General features: G+C 38.5%; 2 protein-coding genes across 4 annotated transcripts; both read right to left on the bottom strand.

Annotated features, from left to right (window-relative positions):
• Positions 1-13,875: 13,875 nt before the first annotated feature.
• LOC140014655 (uncharacterized) lies at positions 13,876-14,232 on the bottom strand. Its single transcript, XM_072065738.1, has one exon. It carries the CDS (start codon positions 14,230-14,232, stop codon positions 13,876-13,878), a length of 357 nt encoding a protein of 118 aa, XP_071921839.1.
• Positions 14,233-14,991: 759 nt separating this feature from the next.
• Positions 14,992-20,047, bottom strand: LOC113709902 (uncharacterized). Of its 3 annotated transcripts, XM_072065474.1 has the most exons (9): positions 19,972-20,047; positions 19,668-19,805; positions 16,685-16,775; positions 16,488-16,583; positions 16,105-16,410; positions 15,937-16,020; positions 15,700-15,831; positions 15,491-15,545; positions 14,992-15,226 (listed from the first exon to the last, which is right to left on the bottom strand). In XM_072065474.1, exons 3-8 carry the CDS (start codon positions 16,730-16,732, stop codon positions 15,492-15,494), a joined length of 720 nt encoding a protein of 239 aa, XP_071921575.1. In that variant the 5' UTR covers positions 16,733-16,775; positions 19,668-19,805; positions 19,972-20,047; the 3' UTR covers positions 14,992-15,226; position 15,491. The 3 variants fall into 3 exon arrangements, 2 of the variants coding, with proteins under 2 accessions (XP_071921575.1, XP_027088548.2); XM_027232747.2 differs by lacking the exons at positions 19,668-19,805; positions 19,972-20,047 and adding an exon at positions 16,880-17,017; XR_011821294.1 differs by lacking the exons at positions 14,992-15,226; positions 15,491-15,545; positions 15,700-15,831; ... (1 more) ...; positions 19,668-19,805; positions 19,972-20,047 and adding exons at positions 16,880-17,086; positions 17,191-17,417; positions 17,557-18,124 and having other exon boundaries at positions 16,331-16,410.
• Between the last annotated feature and the right edge of the window lie 581 nt (positions 20,048-20,628).

Genomic DNA, 20,628 nt, shown 5'->3' on the forward strand with positions numbered 1-20,628 from the left:
GATCTCTATTCGTCCCCTCCTTCCCCCCTTTCCCCAAAAAATCTTTAAAGTTCTCTTTTTAAAGTGCATTGCCCCCAACATTTATAAAATTCCCTTTTCTAGTGCATTGGCTCCTTCCCCTTACCTGACCTCAAACAATTAAAATTTTCATAATTGCTACCATTTACAAGAAAGTTAAAAACATAGATATTAATCAAAGTATATACTCTGTCAATGTTTTTAGCCACAAATTGGTAGAGTGATTTTTATTGCAAAATTTGAGTATAATTTAAACTTAGAAATATATTTTATATAGACTTTTATTTAATTTAATTCACTATTACTACATTTTATATACTACCAGGGATTGACCCCCCCTGACCTTGGGGTTTTAGTTCAACCACTGTCTCATACCATTGCTCCCCTCAACAAGCGGGTGCATGCGCACACCTACCCGTATTACCATCCCTAATTGTTACCGAATAACAAATTATCGCATGCAATTTCATGCATGGAATTAAGCAAATATCACCACATAACCAGCTATACTAGTTGAACTTTCCACGCCCAAAGGAGCAATAAAACTTAAAAACAAGCTAAAATTTAAGGAAGACAATTTCCAAACTGTTTCTAAATTTCCTCCTTTACTATGACTAGGAGGAGATCATTGCACAATGCGTGGTGGGTGAATGTAATTATGTTGTGTCATGCCCAATTTAAATTTAATTTTTTTTAATATTAGTTAATTCAAAAAAGAAGTAATGTATTACACATCATGGGTCAGGGAAGTATGCAATTAGGTAGAAAATATAGAAATACATTGGTAAAAGAGGCGAAAGTTGTAGTGTAATATATGAAAAATATAATAAGCAAAAGTAGGCAAAATTAATAGGTATACAACTTAATATTGGGTAAAAATTTGATTAATTTTTTGAACTTTGTGTTATATTAGGTGCTGTATAAATATTTTATAAAGTAATCTGACATGTTCTAATTGTTGTTAATATGATAATGGATATAAATAGCATTGATGCAATTTATTTTTGCAGAATAATTGTACAGAGTTTAAAACATAAGGATACATATAATTTCGCCGAGTGGATTGAATGTATGCCAAATATAATATAAAGCACAGTAGTGCTTAAAACGTTTTAACATTGGATGAGCAATAAGCTATTAAAATTTGTAAATTTAAAAGAAGAACATAATGTAATTGTTTTTTTTTTTTTACAAGCGCAAGAGCTCAGGAGTACCACTCCTTTACATCGTTCTAACCTGACAGATAGAAGCAACTCCTAACCTATCTAGAAATAATGCTGCTCTCACTAATTGGGGCAAATTTAAAGCTGCCAGAAAGATGTCTTCCCGGGCACGCAAGCAACCAACATTGGCCAATATATCTGCGACCTGGTTAGCTTGACGATAACAGTGGAGAAGTCGTGGAAAGTGGGACGCCAAGCCCACCAACTGCTGCACCTCTGTGTAAATACCCCATGGGCAATGGATTGACCTATTCAAAATGCGGACTAACACCAAAGAGTCCAGTTCAACGTCAAAGGTATCAAACCTCCTCTGGAGACACAACTTGACCCCAAAAAGTAGAGCGCGGGCCTCAACCTGCATACTCGAAGCCAAATCGAAACTGCATGAAAACGCCAGCACCAGCCTACTACCCGCATCTCGAAGCACCCCCTCTCCCACTCAAACCAGGGTTACTCTTAGAACAGCCGTCCGTGTTAAGTTTCAGCACTCCGTGGGAAGGTCGCACCCATTTAACCAACATATGTGAAACTGCCGTTTTCCATGTCGAGATGGCCAAATAAAATTGAATTCAAGACAACGACGGAGCCCGGCAATCCAGGAACTGAATCCTGAACAACTCTAGCAGCTCGGAGAAGATAGAATGACATACCTGGGCCCTCACGATCCTCTTGCCATCGTATTTCATTACGTTCCGAGCCTTCCATAGATGCCAACAAATCAACAAAGGGAGAACCTGATGGACAAACTCTAAAAGCTTATTCCAGTGCCGCCCATGCCACCAGGCTGCCATACAGACGCGGAAAAAAGACCCCATCCAGCCCACTCCGATTGCATCCCCGAAAAACCGCCAGATATGCTATGCCATAACCCCAGCCCCAAACACACGCTCCGTAGTCTCGATCCCAAAGGAGGGGCAACACGGACACCGAGAGGGTCCATGAATCCCCAACCTCCATAAGGTACAATCCAATGGGAGGCAGTCCCGCAACAAGCGCAGAAGAAAATATGAAACTCTCAACGGCACCACTTGATGACAAATGCGTTTAAATAGTGGCGAGGGACTAGAGTGGTATTGAACCAAGGAAAAAGCCGACTTTAGCTTAAAACAGCCTGATTGCTCCGGTCTCCAAATCATCAGGTTGGGAAGCGGCCTAGCAGGTGGATCAATTCGGCCAATCTTCGTGACTATATCCAGTGGCACCCATTGTGAAGTGCTGCAGACGTCGCAGGTAGCACTTTGCACAAAGTCCGCTACCTTATGATCTGGCACGCCATCTAAACGATCCGTCAGTCCCCCCGTACCTAGCCAATTGTCAAACCAAAAGTTAGAGCTCCCGGAACGAACAATCGATCCAATGTGCCGCTCAGCAATAGCTCACACCTTCACCATCCTTGTCCATACCTTTGAACCCTTATCGGCAAAGACCAGATTAGGATGCACCTCCAGACAAAACTTTCCATGCATAAATGAAGCCCACAAGGAGGAATTGGAACAAAAATTCCACCATAACTTGATGGAGAAGGCTTTGTAAATATCCTCTAGTAGACGCAAGCCAACCCCCCCTTCTTCACGCGAAACACACAAATCCTTCCACCGAAACCAATGGTGTTTAGGACTCTTCTCGGTCGACCCCCACAGGATATTGGAGAACATGCCTTCGAGCTCCTTGAAAATAGATTTGGGAGGAGAGGCTGCCATTAAAAGATAAGTAGGCATAGAGGAGAGGACATGTTTCAACAACACAATCCTCCCACCCTGTGACAACATCCTATTTTGCCAGGACAGTATCCGAAGTAAGATTGCTTGACACAGTTCCCCAAAGAATTCTTTCTTTTGACACCTGCAATAAAGTGGAAACCCGAGGTACTTAATCGGGAAAGGTTTATACGAGAAACCAGTTATCCTCTGAATTGTCAACCTCTTGGAGGAACAGGCCGTGGGGTGTACCAAGAAACAACTTTTCCTCGCATTGATCCTTTGCTCTGAAACCACCTCATAATCTGCTAAAACCTGCTTTACTAGTTTCAAGGATTTCACCGTAGCACTGAAGAAGACCAGCACATCATCCGCGTATCCCAAATGAGTCACTAGGGGACATCCCCTAGGGACTCGAAATCCTTGAAACCCTGACGGCACTGCAAGTTATTCAGCGACCTCGACAACACCTCTGCCCCAATGATAAATGGCGCAGGAGATAGAGGATCTCCTTGACGGAGCCCCCGGGCTGATTTAAAGAAACCAAACGACGAACCATTTACCACCATTGAAAACCAGACATTCGAGATAAGCCGCCAAACCATATCTATCCACTGCTCTCCGAACCAAAAGCTTTAAGCACATTGATCAAAAAAGGCCACACAACTCGATCGTAGGCTTTCATCATATCTAGCTTCAAAGCCACATTACCTCCCCTGGCTGTCCGTCCAATATTCGAAATCAATTCCTGAGCTAACAAGTAATTATTAGAGATTACCCGCCCCCAGACGAAGCCATTTTGATTCCCGAAAATTATCTTGGGAAGAATGGAAGCAAGCCGAATCGCCAGAATCTTAGAGATAATCTTGTTTACACACAAGCTGATCGGATGAAACTCTGAGAAACTCTTAGGACGTGCAACCTTGGCCAGCAAGACTATAGAGGTAGCAGTTACTCGCCGTGGCAGCTCCTCCCCACAGAAGAAGCTTTGCACTGCTTGATAGACATTCTATCCCAGGAAGAGGTAAAAAATGTGCCAATAAAACCATCAGGCCCAGCAGCTCTATCCCCGTCCATCGCAAAAACCACCTGCCGAACTTCCTCGACGGACGGAACCTCCTTTAAGAACTCATTATCTTCCTCCGACAGTAAGCCCGTATGACCCCAAGCATCGCAGAGGAGGAGGAAACCTCCTCCATCGAAAAAAGCGAAGAGAAATACCTGACTGCTTCAGCCCCTATGAGCACATCCTTAGTCACCCACTCCTAATTGCAATCCTGTACCCCATGAATCACCGCTTGCATGCATCGTTGCTTCACCACCGAGTGAAAAAATTTTATATTCCTATCCCCCAATTTCAGCCATTTGACCCTGGACTGCTGCTTCCATAGGGATTCCTCCATGGCTAGCGCACGTCTAAAACGTGCCTGGGCCTATTGTAAACGCGTTTGATCTTCCTCAGTACTCCCTCTCTCCATAAATTGCTCCAATCTTGCCACCTCCGCCTCAGCCCTCTGAACATTGTCAGAAAAATTCCCCACTCTTTCTCTGTTCCACTCTTGAATACACTTCCTTAAGCGTTGCAGCTTCGAGCAAAGGACGTGCATCGGTGGCCCCGTATACTCCTGCTCCCAAGACTGCCTCACCACCCCCAAGAATTCCTCATGTTCAGCCCAAGCATTTATGAACCGGAAGGGACAGGGTTTACCATCCAAACGGGTAGAAACCGCCATAAGAAGCAGGGAATGATCCGATGGATGTCGCGCCAAATGGGAAACCGCCACAGAGAGGTGAATGTCTAAACACGCTGTGTTCAACAAAAGACAATCCAACCTTTTCCAAATTCTCGCTCGACCATGGCGATGATTACACCAAGTAAAGTTTGACCCCAAAAAACCCCCATCATACAACCCCGCAGAACTCATGAACTCGACACAATCCCTCACTTCAGCTACCCTAAAAGGCCGCCCCCTCTCTTCTCCTCAAGCTCCAAGACCACATTGAAGTCGCTTACAACAATCCAAGGCTGTTGATGTGGCTGGCAGCATAGCAGCCCGTCCCAAAGAGCCTTCCATTCCTCCACCATAGAGGTAGCATGCACGGCGGCAAAAGTAATTGGAGCCGGCAAGTGAGGGTGACAAATCTTCAGAGATAAAAATTGATCCCCCTCTCCCATCACGGACCAGTCAATAGGACATTGGTAGAATACCCATAACAAACCCGCCGAGTGAGGTCTAACACAATCGAACCCCAATCTAATACGATACTCCTCAGCGCGCGACACATGAACATGAGTCTTGCACACCACTAAAAGTTGGAGCTTATTTGACACTACTAAATTTTTCAATCCTCGAAAATGAGAGGCCTTATAGATGCCCCTTACATTCCAAAATAATACATTAATCATCAAAAAGAGGGTTGAATGAATTCTGCGAATTTCTTACCGTAGACCAAAGCTCCCTACCCGAGGGAAAATTTGCCCGTAGTCCTTTGGCTTTGGTCTTGACCTTCTTAAACATATCATCCACCACCCGAAACGGATGCTCTGAAGATTGCGCCGTGGTGTGAGAATCATCCTCCTACCTTGTTCCTCTTGGAAATAAATCCCCAGCTGCTGTACTGACTTCAACCAGGACAGCAACATCAGAATCTTCAACTGCAAGAGTGCCCTGCGCCACTGCGATGCTAGGCCCATCCCCCCCTTGCGACTCCTCCTGCTCTACTCCTTCATGGGGCTGATATGACTGTAAAGACGTCGGCTCAAGCAACTAGACAGCGACCTCGTCCAGCTTCCCCTGTTGCTGAGTAGACACTTCAGGCCTACCAGAGAGCTAGTTCGCCTTAGGACCAACCAGACTAGCGACACCAGCAACCCGGTTCGCCTCCGTTACAGCTGCCGGGCCATCCTGTATAGCAGGGGAGGGGGATGGCAATCGCGGGACACCATGTTTGAGCTCCTCCTGTCGCCAAACTGGACCACGCTGCTGATCCAGGTGAGGGTGAGTGACGGACACCAACCCACCACCCCCAGCCTTCACAGGCGAGGTCCCCTCGTCCAACCCAGTCACTCTAGCCGCAACCTCTGGCAACGAAGGAGCCTGGTAACTGCCCACCTCCTCCCTACCCTTTGGAACACTTGGAAGGAGTCTCTTGCAGCGGTCCATCTCATGACCCTACCTACGGTAGTGCGCACAAAAGGAAGGCAAATTCTCATACGCAATCCGCTGCCAGAACCCATCGTCTGCTGCACCAATCCACACTCTCTGGGGAAGCTCTTCACACAAATCAACATCCACACGTCGCAGCATCAATCTTCAGCGGAACACCAATAACACTTGCGATGGAGAACAAGGTTGCCTTATCGGAAAAATGCACCGGTAACCCCTCTAGGCCAACCCAAATCGGAGCATGGGAGGATTCTGCATTGAGTTTGAAATCGGGAGCCCATTTGAAAACCCTCATAGGGAACTCCTGGATCATCCATAAACCCCAAAGCCAACACCGAAGGAAATCCTCCTGCAACTTGAACCGAATAAGAACGTGTCTTTGGTCCATTAAACCAAGAGAGAAAGTACCGACGAAGCCAATGGAAGAAATGACTTCCGAATGGTCTCCATATTTGGATGGCCATGGGAGAACTTGCCGACCAAAGCAAACGCGAAAGGAGCCGCCAGTTTCTCAATCTCCTCCCGTGAGAAGCGCACTTCTGGTTCACCTCAATAACTGGAAGCGGCCTTAATTTGCATGGGCGATGAAGCTGGGTGCAGAAGGACATCAGCGAAAGACCGATTCGGATAGGAACCTTGCCCTCCAACCGTAGGTTGAAGGGCAGCCATGGCCTCGGCCAACCCTAGTTGGAAGAAGACCGCAACCCTACCATGGAGACGGCAACCCTAGGACCCTCCCAAAATACCTGGCTTAGATGATTCTTTAGACAGTCGATCTGTTTATTTAAATATGTAATTCGTTGCTTATTTTTTCTTCTTAACATAATGTAATTGTTGTGAACCAATAAATCGACACTAATTTGCATGAAAGTGATATTTGGTTGCAACCAATTGCTTGTGAAAGAATGAAGAACAGAGAGTTGTAATTTGAGGTGCATTTGAGCATGAAGTGAGACAGAGATAAAAGAAAACTAAGCACTTAGAAAAGCCAAGTATCATTAAAAATATGGTTGTAGATATTATGGTATTTGCTAGGTTAGTAAGCACTTAGATATGTAATTAGAATGTATGGAACAATTTATACCATGCTTTGATATGGAAACACGGTAGTGCAGTCAGTGAAAATTAATAGAATCCTATTATAAAATGATTGGTAAACTACATTGCATACTTCAACTAAATTTGTTAAGCATCTGAATAAACATTGAATGTGTGATATCAAGGAAAAATCTTTTCAACTCCTGTATCATTAAAAATTAAAACTGTAACTATAGTTTCTGATTCTGGAACAAAGACAAGAGTTTCATTGTGCTCCAGTTGATGCTCAAGAACAAAATCTCTCCAATTTCACTGAAGTCATTTATGTTTTATACTGATTCGAGTACTTTTGAGTCTAGTATTGATAAGTAACATGGGGGTCCTGGTACCATTAATGAAGTGATCAACAAAGCATGAAATTTTCTAGCATTAGTAGGTGCAGATTAGAATGTATGTAGAAATAAAAGGAAATTGCTTGAAAGGAATTTGAGACGACTAAGAGAATACAGGTAAAGGTGGAATAGCTCACTAAACTGTTTGAGTTGTGGAGTTAAAGATTTGATAAAAGCAAAACAGAATCAAATAGATCTTGACAAAAATCCGGCCTCAGTGAGGAAGCAACTTACTGTTGTCTAGTGGCTTAATGGCTATTAACTGTAATTACGACGATGTGTTAGATTAAAAGTAAGGGCAAATTATCAGTTTAGCCCTTGAACTTTTAGTTTAGGTAAAATTTAGCCCTTGAACTGTTTTTAGTTAACTTTTAGCCCTTGAACTTATAAATTGGGAACCCGTGACTCTTTTGGCTAGTTTATCTAAGTTTGCAACTGAAAAGTCAAATCACATGAATGGCAGTATGCTTTATAGAAGAGTCTTTTTGTCCGCACAAAAATAAGCAAAAAGTGAATGAATCCTCCTTCTTCTTCCCTTTACCTAACCCAAATCTATAATACATATGAACACACGAATTGCAAAGGAAAGGGAGAGAAGTGTGCCACGAAACAAGCAAAAATGTGCAAATATCACAGCCCTTCACTTCCTATTTGTCCCTGCGGTAAAGTCACAAAGATGATTATTTTGTGGAATGATAGAAACCTAGGAAGAAGGTACGTTGTTTGCTCACAACAAGTTGGTACCTATGGGTATTGGGATTGGATTGACGAGAAGATATGCCGCTGTTCTATTGAGTTGATACTCGGCCTTCTAAGGAGGATCAATACAACATAAAAGCAGAGAGAGGAATTTGAAACTGCAGCATCAAGATCCAAGACCAAAGTTGCTAAGTTGAAGGCAAAATTAAGAAAAAAACAGAGTAGCTATGGTAGCAGAAACCATTAAGTTTCTTCTAAGGGTACTTGTGTTGAGTTGGTTGCTTGGTGTAATAATGATACTTATAGAGAAAAAAAAAGTTGGAGTCTCTGCTGGAATGCTGCAAGTTGAGGGTAAATATAATGTGATGATGCAAATTGAAGGCAATACATGAAGGGTAGTGTGTAATTGTGATTTGCAGCCATCAGTACTACTAGTTTTGAGGAGCTGTGATTTAGGGAAAGGGAAAAAGATGTTAGGGAAAGAGGTTTGGGTTAGGGAAAGGAAAGAAGAAGATATTAGGGATTTGGGTTAGGGAAAGGGAAGAAGATGGAGGATTTGTTCACTTTTTGCTTATTTTTCTATGGACAAAAGGCCCTTCTATAACGCATGCTGCCACTCGTGTGATTTAACTTTTCTATTGCAAAATTGGATAAACTAGCCAAAAGGGTCACGGGTTCCCAATTTTACAAGTTCGAGGGCTAAAAGTTGACTAAAAATAGTTTGAGAGCTGAATTTTGCCTAAACTAAAAGTTCAAGGGCCAAATGGATAATTTGCCCTAAAAGTAATATATGAAATAGACGAGGATATATGATAGATACAATGATTTTTTTACTTGTGAAGCAATGATATTCATATTCAAAAAGTCTGGTAAGGGAACTGTCTAGAGAAAAGAAACCTATTTTTGTAGCTCACAAAAATAAATGACATCAAATATTAGATTTCCAGCATGGCGAAGAAATAGCATGTCATGTCTTTTAACAATGTTGTGTTCGGAAAAAGCATCCCATCCTTCTCTGAATGAATGATTAGACACTGTGATAGGCCATTGCCACAGTACACATCTTAGAATAACTCTATTGTATCGGTGTTGATGAAGTAATGATTCAAACTGAGTAGGTAATACCTTGAAAAATGAGGTAGGACAAATATTGTTAAACAAAACCATGTTGTACAACTCTAGATGCTATAATGTAGGTGAACATGGGCAAAAAGTTAACTCGTCCTCTGTGGATGCGCTTGAGGAGAACACAGCAAGCTAGTAAGCAGTTATTTGCCAGATGAAAATTTGTTGGAGATATAGAGAATGTTTCTGCCAATGAGCTAATAGGAGTAAAGATAAAGAAATTAAAAAACAAAAAAGTACTTAGTTAATAGAAAATGTGAGCATAAGGCTGTATTATCTGATGAAGGTTAGAAATACAAAAGAATGCAGCTTACTTGTTGCCAAGTTCCTATGCATAAAAGACGCAAGTACAAATGTATGGTGTTCAGTTTTTATTGATGATTTTCTAATTGGTAAAGAGCATATATATAAAGAATACATCCATGTAAAACAATATGTATTTTTTGTTGCTTTTAATGCTAAGTGCAAGTTTTTTCCTACCAAGAATGCAAAGATTTATTAGTTATAGTAGAGGAAGGTAAGGAACAATGAATAGAAAAGACCTTTCAATGGCAAATATTAAGTGTGAGTTGTCAACTGACTGCATGTAAAGTTATAATCCAATGTGCATTTGTAATGTTTTAATGGTTTGAAGGTGAATTTATAATTCACCGTGTACTTGTCATGTTTACCATATATATAGCCAGCAAATAGTTTGACATATAAGTAGCAAGAGCTAAATATATGTCTTATGTGTCAAAGATACTGATTGTTATAACAAATCAAGAAGGGTGTATACAAAGCTAGAGATTTGAAAGCTGATAATAATAATTTTGTTTGAAAAAATATCAAGGAATGGAAAGGGATCACAAATTATATGGATTATAAAGCTGCTACTTCTGTAGAAAGGGAGTTCCAAAGATATCTGTCAAAATCCTCATGCTATCTAGGATGGAGGATTTCAGTTCATCTTTGAAAACCTGTCAAGAATTTTGATACAAGTGTTATTATCAAAGTTCAATGACCATGACAAATGCTGTTTAGGAGATAACCACATATAAAAGCCAAGGAATTGTGAATAAATGAGCAGCATTTCCAAAAGCTATAAATAATCTGCCTAAATATAGAAGTGTAGATCACGAAGCCAAAAAATATTAATGTTTGAGTGGTCCAAAAGATGTAGGCAATTTAGCCTAATTTTGCTTTCTTTTTGGCGTTGTCATCTAAACTTTCAAAGACATCGCTGTCGAGAGTTTTCATTTCATCAAACTTTTGAGTAAGGTGAACACGCACTATTGAGCCAGAAATGCCCTCTCCTGTAGGCACAAGTCTTAGTTAAGTTAACAGTTAATTCCAAGAAAAACATAGTCATATATTAGAACTTCAGGTATATTCATCAACCTATGGTCAGCAGCTGCTTATTTTCAGTTTCCTGGATAGTTGAAAGATAGACAACTTTTGCTTGACCTGTTAACTGAGCAGGACCAAATTCTGGTTCAAGTTTAGAACAATATAAAATCATATAATGCTGCCTGGCATCAACCAGCTGCGTCTGGACTGGTTTAATATAAACTAGAAAAGTCTTTGTTTGAAGCTAAGTATGAACAAACTCAAGTGGAAGTTCAAGATTCTGTAAGAAACATATAGGATATGAGAGGTGACAAGTAAACAGTATATTTATTATCAAATTTGATCAGTTAAAATAACCTGATTAAATGATCCATTGCTTCGAGGGCAGTGAAGGTGAGAATTTTTTCTCTCAGGTCTCCAAAGATGGAAGCTAGTATAACTCCACTGTCATCACTCGAATTAATGTTAAAACAGCACCAGAAAAGATAAGCATATAGGTCCTTAGGTGATATGTTCTATGACATTGAGATTAAGAACAATTCAGTAGTAAATTTAAAGTTGATCATTTAGTGATATAGGACATAGGCATAGCAAGGCCTTTCTCTTTACTTGAATTACAAGTAAGCTCAATTCCATAGTCTGCTGCAGTAGCTTGGTAACATTTTGCGCAACTCATTACCAACATTTTGCCTTGCTTTGACCCAGGTAGTCTAAAAGATACACAAATATTAGATGAAAGGCTAAACATACATGAAAAAGTTATAAGATTACATAACAGTTTATTACTTCATCAACTTCTGTGACGGTGTAACATTGCAAATTAGAGTAGTTTTCTGGTCTGTTCTTAAAGTGCAGGATTGTAATTAATGTAACTCTTGCATCAATGATTTCTGCAATCAACTTAGTATTTCTCATTGCCCTACAAAAAGAATAATGAAATAAGAAAATAAGGGGGAAAATGATACAGTTGATATTGTGTTGCATTAAAAAATGTTAGTTAGAGTCATTGTACTAATTCTTGAGTTCTCTTGCTTCGTGATACGCGGATCAACAAGAAGTGCAGAATTGAACCAAGTAAAGAGCGCAACACCTGTAGAATAAACAATAGCATAAAACTTGAGTTATGACTGACAAGTTTGATATACAAATAAAGGTTATAATACAAAAAAGACAGCATTTCAACAGACCATTGTAGTTGCTAACTTTCAACCTTCGACCAATGATAACGGGATAGCTTTGTATGTTATTCAACAAACTTGACCTTTATTGCTTAGAAAATCATCCCATAAAGTTAGCAAGATTTTTTGGAACCTAATATTGACATAGAAGGAGGTAAGGCTAGTAAAAAAATGTGCAGCATTATAAAAGGAGATTGCATATTCTTCATTAAGGAGGACAAATTTTTGAACATTTGACTATTTAGAGTTTCTAGTGATCATTTTCTTGGATAATGAACTGATCACCACTCCGGGCACATCAGTGAAGAGGAAGAAGGCAATTTGAGAAAACAATGATTGGTGATAAAAACAAGAATGATAGACTATTTAGATACTCACTAACAGACTTGCTTCTGTCATTCATGTATTCAGCTAAATCAGTATTCAGCAAACTTAGTCAAACCAAATTTAGCTGGCATAATGTCTTCATTGTCATTAATCTCTTGAATGACAGTTTTAGTGGTGAGAACCCACTATTTGGTTAATTCAAGTGTTTGAAACTTTGGCAGAATAGGCCTAACATCAGCATTCAAGATCTTATATTTTCTATAAACTATGTCAACATTGAAGATTATCCCTTCAACTTTAGAGCCCTATTAGCAAAACAAGGTTTACACATAACCAACATGATTCACAAACAAATAAAAGATCAAATAATTAATAACCGTTTCATGTTCTAAAATGCAACCTCTGAATCATAGAAGATAAACTTTTGTTTTTTGGTTGGTGTTCCTATAGGTTCGATGACGTATTGCTTCTATTGAACTATGATAATACAAGGCCAGTTTTTCATATCAGGCATGATATCCCCCAATCGGCAACAAGTCAGACATCCTATGAAAAAAGAAAAAAAGTTCATAATGTACAAGCTTATCTATAGATAACGCCTTAACAATTAGTAAACACAGTGATAAACTCCTGCAAGTATACCTAAATATAAGAACATTCTACTGATGGCTTAATTCAAAATTTTCATTGAACACAACATTTCTAGTTTTGCAGTTTACTTTTATACCAACAAAAGTTCCTGGTACAATAAGTATTTTCAGCTCATTTGAAGTTCTTGCTCTAGACAAGGCCATATATAGCTGTCCATGAGAAAGGATAGGCTCACCTAAGTAAATGCCAACATAGTCGAGAGTCTGTCCTTGAGACTTATTAATGGTCAATGCAAAACAAAGTCAAATAGGAAACTGAGTCCTTATGAATGCAATGGAATTCTTTGGATTGTTAGCAGTTTGTAAGGGTATCGTTGGAATAAGAACTCTCTTTCTCAATGTTGGCCGAAGACAATTTCAGCAGAAATAGTGTGTTGGCCAAGCTCTTTACATATGAACCTTGTGCCATTGCACTGGCCTTCAAGAGGATATAGATTCCTCATCAGTATAATTGGACAATTTTCTTTTAACATTAACCTGTGAGAAGGAAAACCTTTTGGATTCTAAGAATTAAGGAAATTCTTATAATCACCCTAGTGCTGCTGATCAACAATTTTGTCTGTGTTAATGTAAGTGTGATGCTTTCTAGGAAACCTTCTAATCATTATATCATTGAGCTCATCAACTACACTATTTTTAGGGGCAATAATACATCTATGATCATACTATAAGGATCTTGGGAATAGAGAGCTAAATATGAAAAAAATGCAATGTAGTAACTTGTTAATAAAGAAGTTAAATTAGCAATTGTATACGTTAAAGGGCAGACAATTAAAACAAGACAATATTAAGTCATTTAACCTATTTAAAGATTCTTCTTTATCATAATAAGGAATGACTAAATCTCTGGACAAAATTATTTCACCGTTCAAGTCCACGGGTTCATTTCCTTCGCCAAATCTTAACAAGAATTTAAAAAACTGAGGATCTAATATAGCCCACATATCTTTTGTCAACTTCAATTTATGAAGCTTAGACCGCAATGGAGAATTGAGAAAGCATGACTGCAAAAGGACTTCCTTTGTCGCTTGCTCAATAACAAGTAGCGTCTACAACAACTTTGCCTCCAAAAGGTAGATCAGATTCCATTATGTCTCTAAGTAAATCATCAAATGCCTCAACAGTTTCTTGTTTAGCCATGGAAGCCTCATCCCACAAGATTAGTTTAGACTCTAAGAGCAGCTTTGCAACACTGTCTTGCTTACTATGTTGGCAGGTTTTGTTCTTTGAAAAATCAAGGGGTATCTTAAACCTTGAGTGTGCAGTTCTTCCTCTAGGATGAATAGATGCTGCAATTCCAGAGGTTGCCACTGCAATGGCTATATGACCTTGTGATCTCAAAATAGCAAGCAGCGACCGATATAGAAATGTCCTTGTGAAGAGGACCATCAATAAAAAAAAATGTCCTTGTGAAGAGAACCGTGCTTGTAGGATCAGGTCATAAGCATATTTATGCTAGGAATTTAATTTCAAAGGCATTAGTAGATCTTCTGATAGTATGTCTATGTTTCTTTTAGCTTCTGTCTCCTTTGTTATGTGTGCCTTATTTGATGGTAACTGATAGGTAGTAATGCTTGTACCTATCTACTGAAGCTATCTATTAATATTAGCTAGAACCAATCCCCTAATTTTAACAAGAGAGTAATCATGATATTGTTTATACCACTCATAGTCTTTAGGGAAATCCAATTCAAAATTTTTCCATAACATTGTGGGATCAATTGGAGAACAATAGACCAGAAGAGTAGCAAATAACAATCTGAGCAAAGATGGCATCTGAAATGTAGTAGCTTTCTCAAGCGTTTCTTCTATATACGTATTAGATTGCAACAGCCCAAGCACCAGAGTATACTACAAGAAAACTGACTTTTCACGACGCCAGAAATATGCTGCAAAAAGTCCAAAAACCGCCGCGAAAACCTTTTTGCGGCACAAATGCGACGGAATTAAATTGTGTCACAAAAGTAGCCGTTACAAAAGAAAACGACACAATTTTTCAACATGTCGCATGCATTTGCATCACTCTACTTGCGGCACAAAAAATGCGCTACAAAATGTCCACAATGTCATGCGACAAAAACTTGCGTCGCAAAAAAGTCACCAATATAAAGACCAGAAATCAAATTTTTCATGGTACAATAATTATCATGCTCAAATATCCTAAAATCGAATATTATAACAAAATATAGTTCCACAATACACTAGAATAAAGTACCATACATTGTTTTAGTCAAATTCTACAATTGTTCGCTCCAATTACAAGATGTTTCATATATTCCAAAATGTGCTTGTCTTGAAAAGTACAACACTTCATCATACATCTCTCAAAAACATCTTCATATCTCCCAATCCGCATGCTTCCAATGTACCATCAAGTCTAGGGCTGCAAAGTGTATTCTATTAGTCCCCTGCTCATATAACCCCAACCCATTAAGCATGAAGAAAACGTTAATATAACAATAGATACTGAAACGGAATTTGTAATTCAACCTTTTCACAGACACTGAAAATTAAGACCACTTCTACTACATTATGTCCCATAAATAGCTGGCTAAATCTTAACAAAAACAGCTCGTTTTCCCAATCATACAAATACTCAATGGAAAACTTGACAGAATAGAGTTATTTCCAGAAACTTTTCCAGTACCTCAAGCAAGTCGTTTGCAAGTAGTCCGGCTCCTTTTCTTCTTTGTATGATGGTTCTGGTATAACAAAAGACTAGTCAATTAAATATCAACAAGCAGCTCATGCACAAATAGTCATCAACAAGGAAGTCATGCACAATTCAATATCAACAAGGAACTTAGCAAAATTGGTCTTCTATAGAAGGACCAACTCAAAGTACGCATACTATACCTCAAGAATATCAGCAATTGAAGAAACTTTTTTATTCATTTCACACTTGTTTATTTCAGCATCATTTGTTCCAACTTCCTTGTACATTTCAGCATCATTTGTTCCAACTTCCCTGTTCATTCTATCACCAACCTGTTACATTATCAACAAAGTGTGAAGAAAAGAAAATCAGGCCATAGCTGCTGATATTTCAGAGAGTTTGAACACAAAATCGAATTGTATGAATTAATATACAACCTCTAATGAGTCCGAAATTTGAGATTGTTTTGCTGCATTCATTTCTCTTCTTTGGAGTGATGCCAAGTCACATGTGGATGCCCTCTGGAAGAACAAAGATCAATAGTAACTAAAGCAATAAAAAAAATTAGAAAAACTATAATATTTAACAAAATAGTTATCCCAAACCATTCTTGCTTCAAATTGAGCAATCAACTCCTCCTTAAAATCTGCCAATTTCGAATTCATTTCTTCTCGTAGTTCACCACGTATGATTTCCACTTTCTCATTCACTGCATCGTCAAATGCTTTCTTTTGTCCATCATTCATGTTATCTGACATCCTATACACGTCTTTTGGAGTCGCACCTACCCCATAAGTTCGAAGACGACCTGGTTTTTCAGGTCCAAGAATATTTTCATAGAGTATATCTTTCACAAAATTATCATCCCTGGATGTCTCTGGCAGTTTTTGTATTTCCTCATTCATAGTTGCCTAAATTGAAAAACAGACAGAAGAAAGAATTATTTATGAAGTAAAACCAATAAAAAGTGACTAAAAGCTATTCTTACAATTGTTTGTGAAGTCAACTCATCCATTTGTTTTCCTTGTCTTGAATGAATAAAAACGTCTAGTTTCGAAGGCTCTTTTCCAGTTTTAATCCGAAGCTGCCACATATTCAATGTACAAACTAAAGTGTTAATATTTCTAAATAAGACTATGTTCCAGAAAAAATTGCTAGAAACATAAGCATTAGAATTTAATATACCTCTTCCCTGAGGTTCACATGATCTTTTCGCCCTGTTCGATGTGGCATCTTTTGTTTTTTTTCGATTCTTGCTATTAATCTTGCTTTGCTTCTAATTATGTACAAAACAGAAAAAGGTAGTTAACAACACATCAAAATCATAATAGCACTAGAATTTAATTCAAAAGCAAAAGAGATGTGACAATAAATACATGCCTTGACATCTTCTGAGCTCCAATAATCAACCAAAATAGGCCATTGATCCTCCTCAACTCTTGCAGGACAGTGTGCTAATAGCCATGACCTGTGCCTCCTATAAGGAGTGAAATACATGCTCTTGACTTTTGATTTCCAATTTCTCCACAATTTGCTGACCCTTATCATTTGTACTTTCTTGTATGTATCATCAATATTTGTATTTCTCTATCAAAAATTACAAAACAAAATTTTAAACATTCACAAGCTACAAGATTGTATGAAATAAAAAGAAAAAAAATGTTGCTAACTTTGATAGTGAGTCAAAATACCTTAATATCTTCCCAAAATCTCTCCTTAGATCCTTCAGGCATGGCCCTCCAATCTGTGTACGTGAGTGGTAATTTATTACCATCCTTTACTAAGATTCCTACTTGACTTATATACTGTGTAGCATTAGGACCAATTACTTGGCCCCGTGCATTCCAAACTAACTCCAATTTCTTTCCACCACCCCAACCAGCACTTCGTCTGGCTAGTCCTCTACCACTATTGTCTCCTGTGTACAAAAAACACATACACATACAAAAGAAGAAATTGTGATTCATATAATTTTTTTTATGAATATTATACAAAGCTTATAATAAGGAATGCTAGACTCAAAACTATTTCTGGTAATCTTTTCTTTTCCAACCGACCTTCTTCACTAGAATCATCATCATCAAAAGTACCATCAAAGACATCCTCTATGTCTTCTGAATCATATGAAGAACCTGATCCAGCTTCAGAATCATTGTTATCAAAGGAATCTGGTTGCTCACGATGGTCTACTAGTGGTTGAGAATGAAAGCCTTGACGGATATGTGAATTAGGATGGGAATTTAGTTGAGAATCAGCCTTGGAGTTCAACTGATGTGAATTGGCTTTAGAGTTGAACTGAGAAGCAGCAATAAAGCTAGAAGCTGAGTTTGAATTTGAATTGGAGTCATGTGATTTCGCTTGACAATTAGGTCGAGAAACAGAGTTTGAGCTAGATGTAGGGTCTATGCGTATTCCAGGCATTGCCCCAATGAACTTATGTGCTGGAGGCTTTGAATAATGACTGGGGCAAGTCTGATAAGATTGAGAGCTTGACTGTAGTGCAGGGTTCAAACTATTAGTGGACTCAATATGCGCTCCGGACATTGGCCCAACAACTTTGCGGGGCCCCTTCTTACTTGGTGCCATGGAAAACCTATAAAAGCAGCTTCTGATTTTTGAAGGCAAAGTTAAGTAAGATGATTAATTTTGAAGGCAAAGAGAGTGTTGTATCATCTTACTTTTGGAGTTTAAGTTTCTAAAATCTGCAAACACAAAGAACATATACATATTAAGGAACTATAACCCAATGAAACCAACATTACCAACTTGCTAATATGAACATAAGGAATCATAAATTGAACATAAGGTAAATCCAGCATTACCAACCTGCTAAAAAAAGAAGTAGAATGCAGGTTATCAAGGAGACTAATATGAACATAAGGAATTATAAATTGACATCCAAGGCAGTGAAAATGATCCCACAATTAATATTTTTCATACTAATCAGTAACTTCATCTAATATTGGCATATCTAAACTTCATATAACAAATTGTTAGGATTATATTCCAAAATTAGAGTCAATCATCAGCCTTGTCTCCTTGTTGGGCTTTATCAAAAAAATCATCATCATCACTTGTATCATCAATCATATTGTCAATCCCAAGATTATCCTCATCAGAGAAGAATCCATCATCAACTTCAGCAACGTGTGCCTTGGATTTTGTAGTTTGTGCATCAAGTATAACTCCATCAACACCTTCCCTAACCCATGAAACATTACTATCCTCAGAAAAATAAAAAATAAAGTGCAGCATGTGCATCCCAGTTTGCTATGCTCATAGTGGAATGCGATGTTAACAGTTAACCCAACTTCTCAATGCCAAAAGAATGTGGTGAATTTATGTCAATATGCAAACCAGTGTTCTGTTTGCAAGAAAAAGAAACATAGATAAATCAGGGGAGCTAGATTGTCTTACAAATTCCTAATTGCAACTTGGTAGAACATTTAATTGCTAGCAAGCTACAATTGCTAGGCAGATGATGGTTATGGGCAATTCAGATAGTTAGATTGCTGTTCAACTATGTACAAGAACTTATCTACTTTTATTTGTTCACCACTTATAATAATGGCATTTTCAAACCTCATTATACTTTTCTGCAATTCAGGAAATATGATCTCTCCCAGCAACAAAAAATGAGATAATACACACTGAAAGACAAACACACATGCATAACTGAAGTAACTAAAAGACAATTTTAAGTCCAGTAATTGTCCTTTCAATAAAATCTATAATGACCACAGATATGAGTGCATCTGAGCAAGATATATTCATCGCATGAATCTTTTAAAAGTTAAGGTCACAGATAAAGTCTTCAGATGAGAAAATACAGCCAAAGGATGAAACAGCAAGGTTCCCTACTAGGGATACCAGCATTTCTCAATAGATAATAGGGGTCAGAAGTTATAGCCATCATAAAGTACACAATCTGTGGATGCTAAACAGCAAGTCAAAATGCAGATGCCAACAATTAATGGCAAAAGAAAAACTGAAAAGTTAAATCATGTATCTATTAGAAGGGTCTGGATTTGTCAGATGCTAAACGTGATAAATAGTGGTAAAATGAGCTCACGGACATATAAACAAGGAAAACATATATTACCCATCAACTAGAATGAAGGATGCAGATTCATAATCCGCATTACATTAAATTACAAGAAACACTTACATGAACACACCAATATCAACGAACAGGGGCTGTAGTGGGGCAGACTCTTCTAGTTGCCGCGAGACCTAATTTTTGAAGTCAATGACTCAAATGGTTGGGTCAATTTGTTCGAGCTTTCAGCTGTAGGAATTTCGACAACTGTGGTTGACAAAATTCAGAATCAACAGAGGACCAATTACTTTGCCCAATCAAATTAGGGTTTTGTGCCAAATCTTATTAACCGAAATTCAGAGAAGAGTGCAGGTCACAAAGACATACGAGGGAAAAAACATAGAAATCGAAAATCATATGGAAGAATTTTTACCTTTTTCTCTGTAATAGTGATGGCGTAAGAGCTTTTGATTTCTGCTATATTTGAAGCAGAGACGGTGAAAAAATTGACAAACTCTTATCCGAGCTGCGTACTGCAGTGGTTTTGGATGAGCGGAAGAATTCGGTCTATGTATCTGACCTATAACAGTTTGAAGAATTCGGTCCACCAAGATAAGTTTGAAGAATTCGATCTTTGGAGAGTTAAGATCTGAATATTGTGAGGTGGGTAATATACGACGTACGGAGTTAAGATCTGAATATTGGTTCAAAAAAGGATGTTTTCTGTCTTTAGCAAGTCAAGGCTATCTTAAGCCAATCACAGAAAGTGATTACTATGTCCTTCTCACGTGGTCAGAATTTATTCTTCAGTCTTTAAGCATTACACGACCCGGAACAAAAGATCAAGAAAAAGACACTTAACCTTTCCAAGTGCCCTTTTATGGGTTTTATTAAAACTATGTCGTTTTTATGTAAAAATTAGAAACCGTTGTGAAAGTTGCAGCACAAATTGAAATTTGCTGCTTATTTACCGCACTTGATCCTTGTGCCACAGCAAAAGCGTTGCAAAAAGCCCGTTTTCTTGTAGTGCCTCTCTGAACGAATTCATCTTTTTATCATTGACAGTCAAGAGATCATCGAATGAAATCGG

Source organism: Coffea arabica, chromosome 9e, assembly GCF_036785885.1.
Source record: "Coffea arabica cultivar ET-39 chromosome 9e, Coffea Arabica ET-39 HiFi, whole genome shotgun sequence".
NCBI lineage: Eukaryota > Viridiplantae > Streptophyta > Magnoliopsida > Gentianales > Rubiaceae > Coffea > Coffea arabica.

Bases quoted from the DNA above. Each gene is read 5' to 3' on its own strand.
- LOC140014655 (XM_072065738.1), bottom strand. From the start codon at position 14,232: ATGGTCCTCTTCACAAGGACATTTCTATATCGGTCGCTGCTTGCTATT.
- LOC113709902 (XM_027232747.2), bottom strand. The intron at 16,584-16,684 runs GTATATTAAATT...AATATGTGGCAG, and splicing joins ATGTGAACCTCAGGGAAGAG to CTTCGGATTAAAACTGGAAA. The intron at 15,546-15,699 runs GTATAGTATGCG...TTGTTATACCAG, and splicing joins CAATTGCTGATATTCTTGAG to AACCATCATACAAAGAAGAA.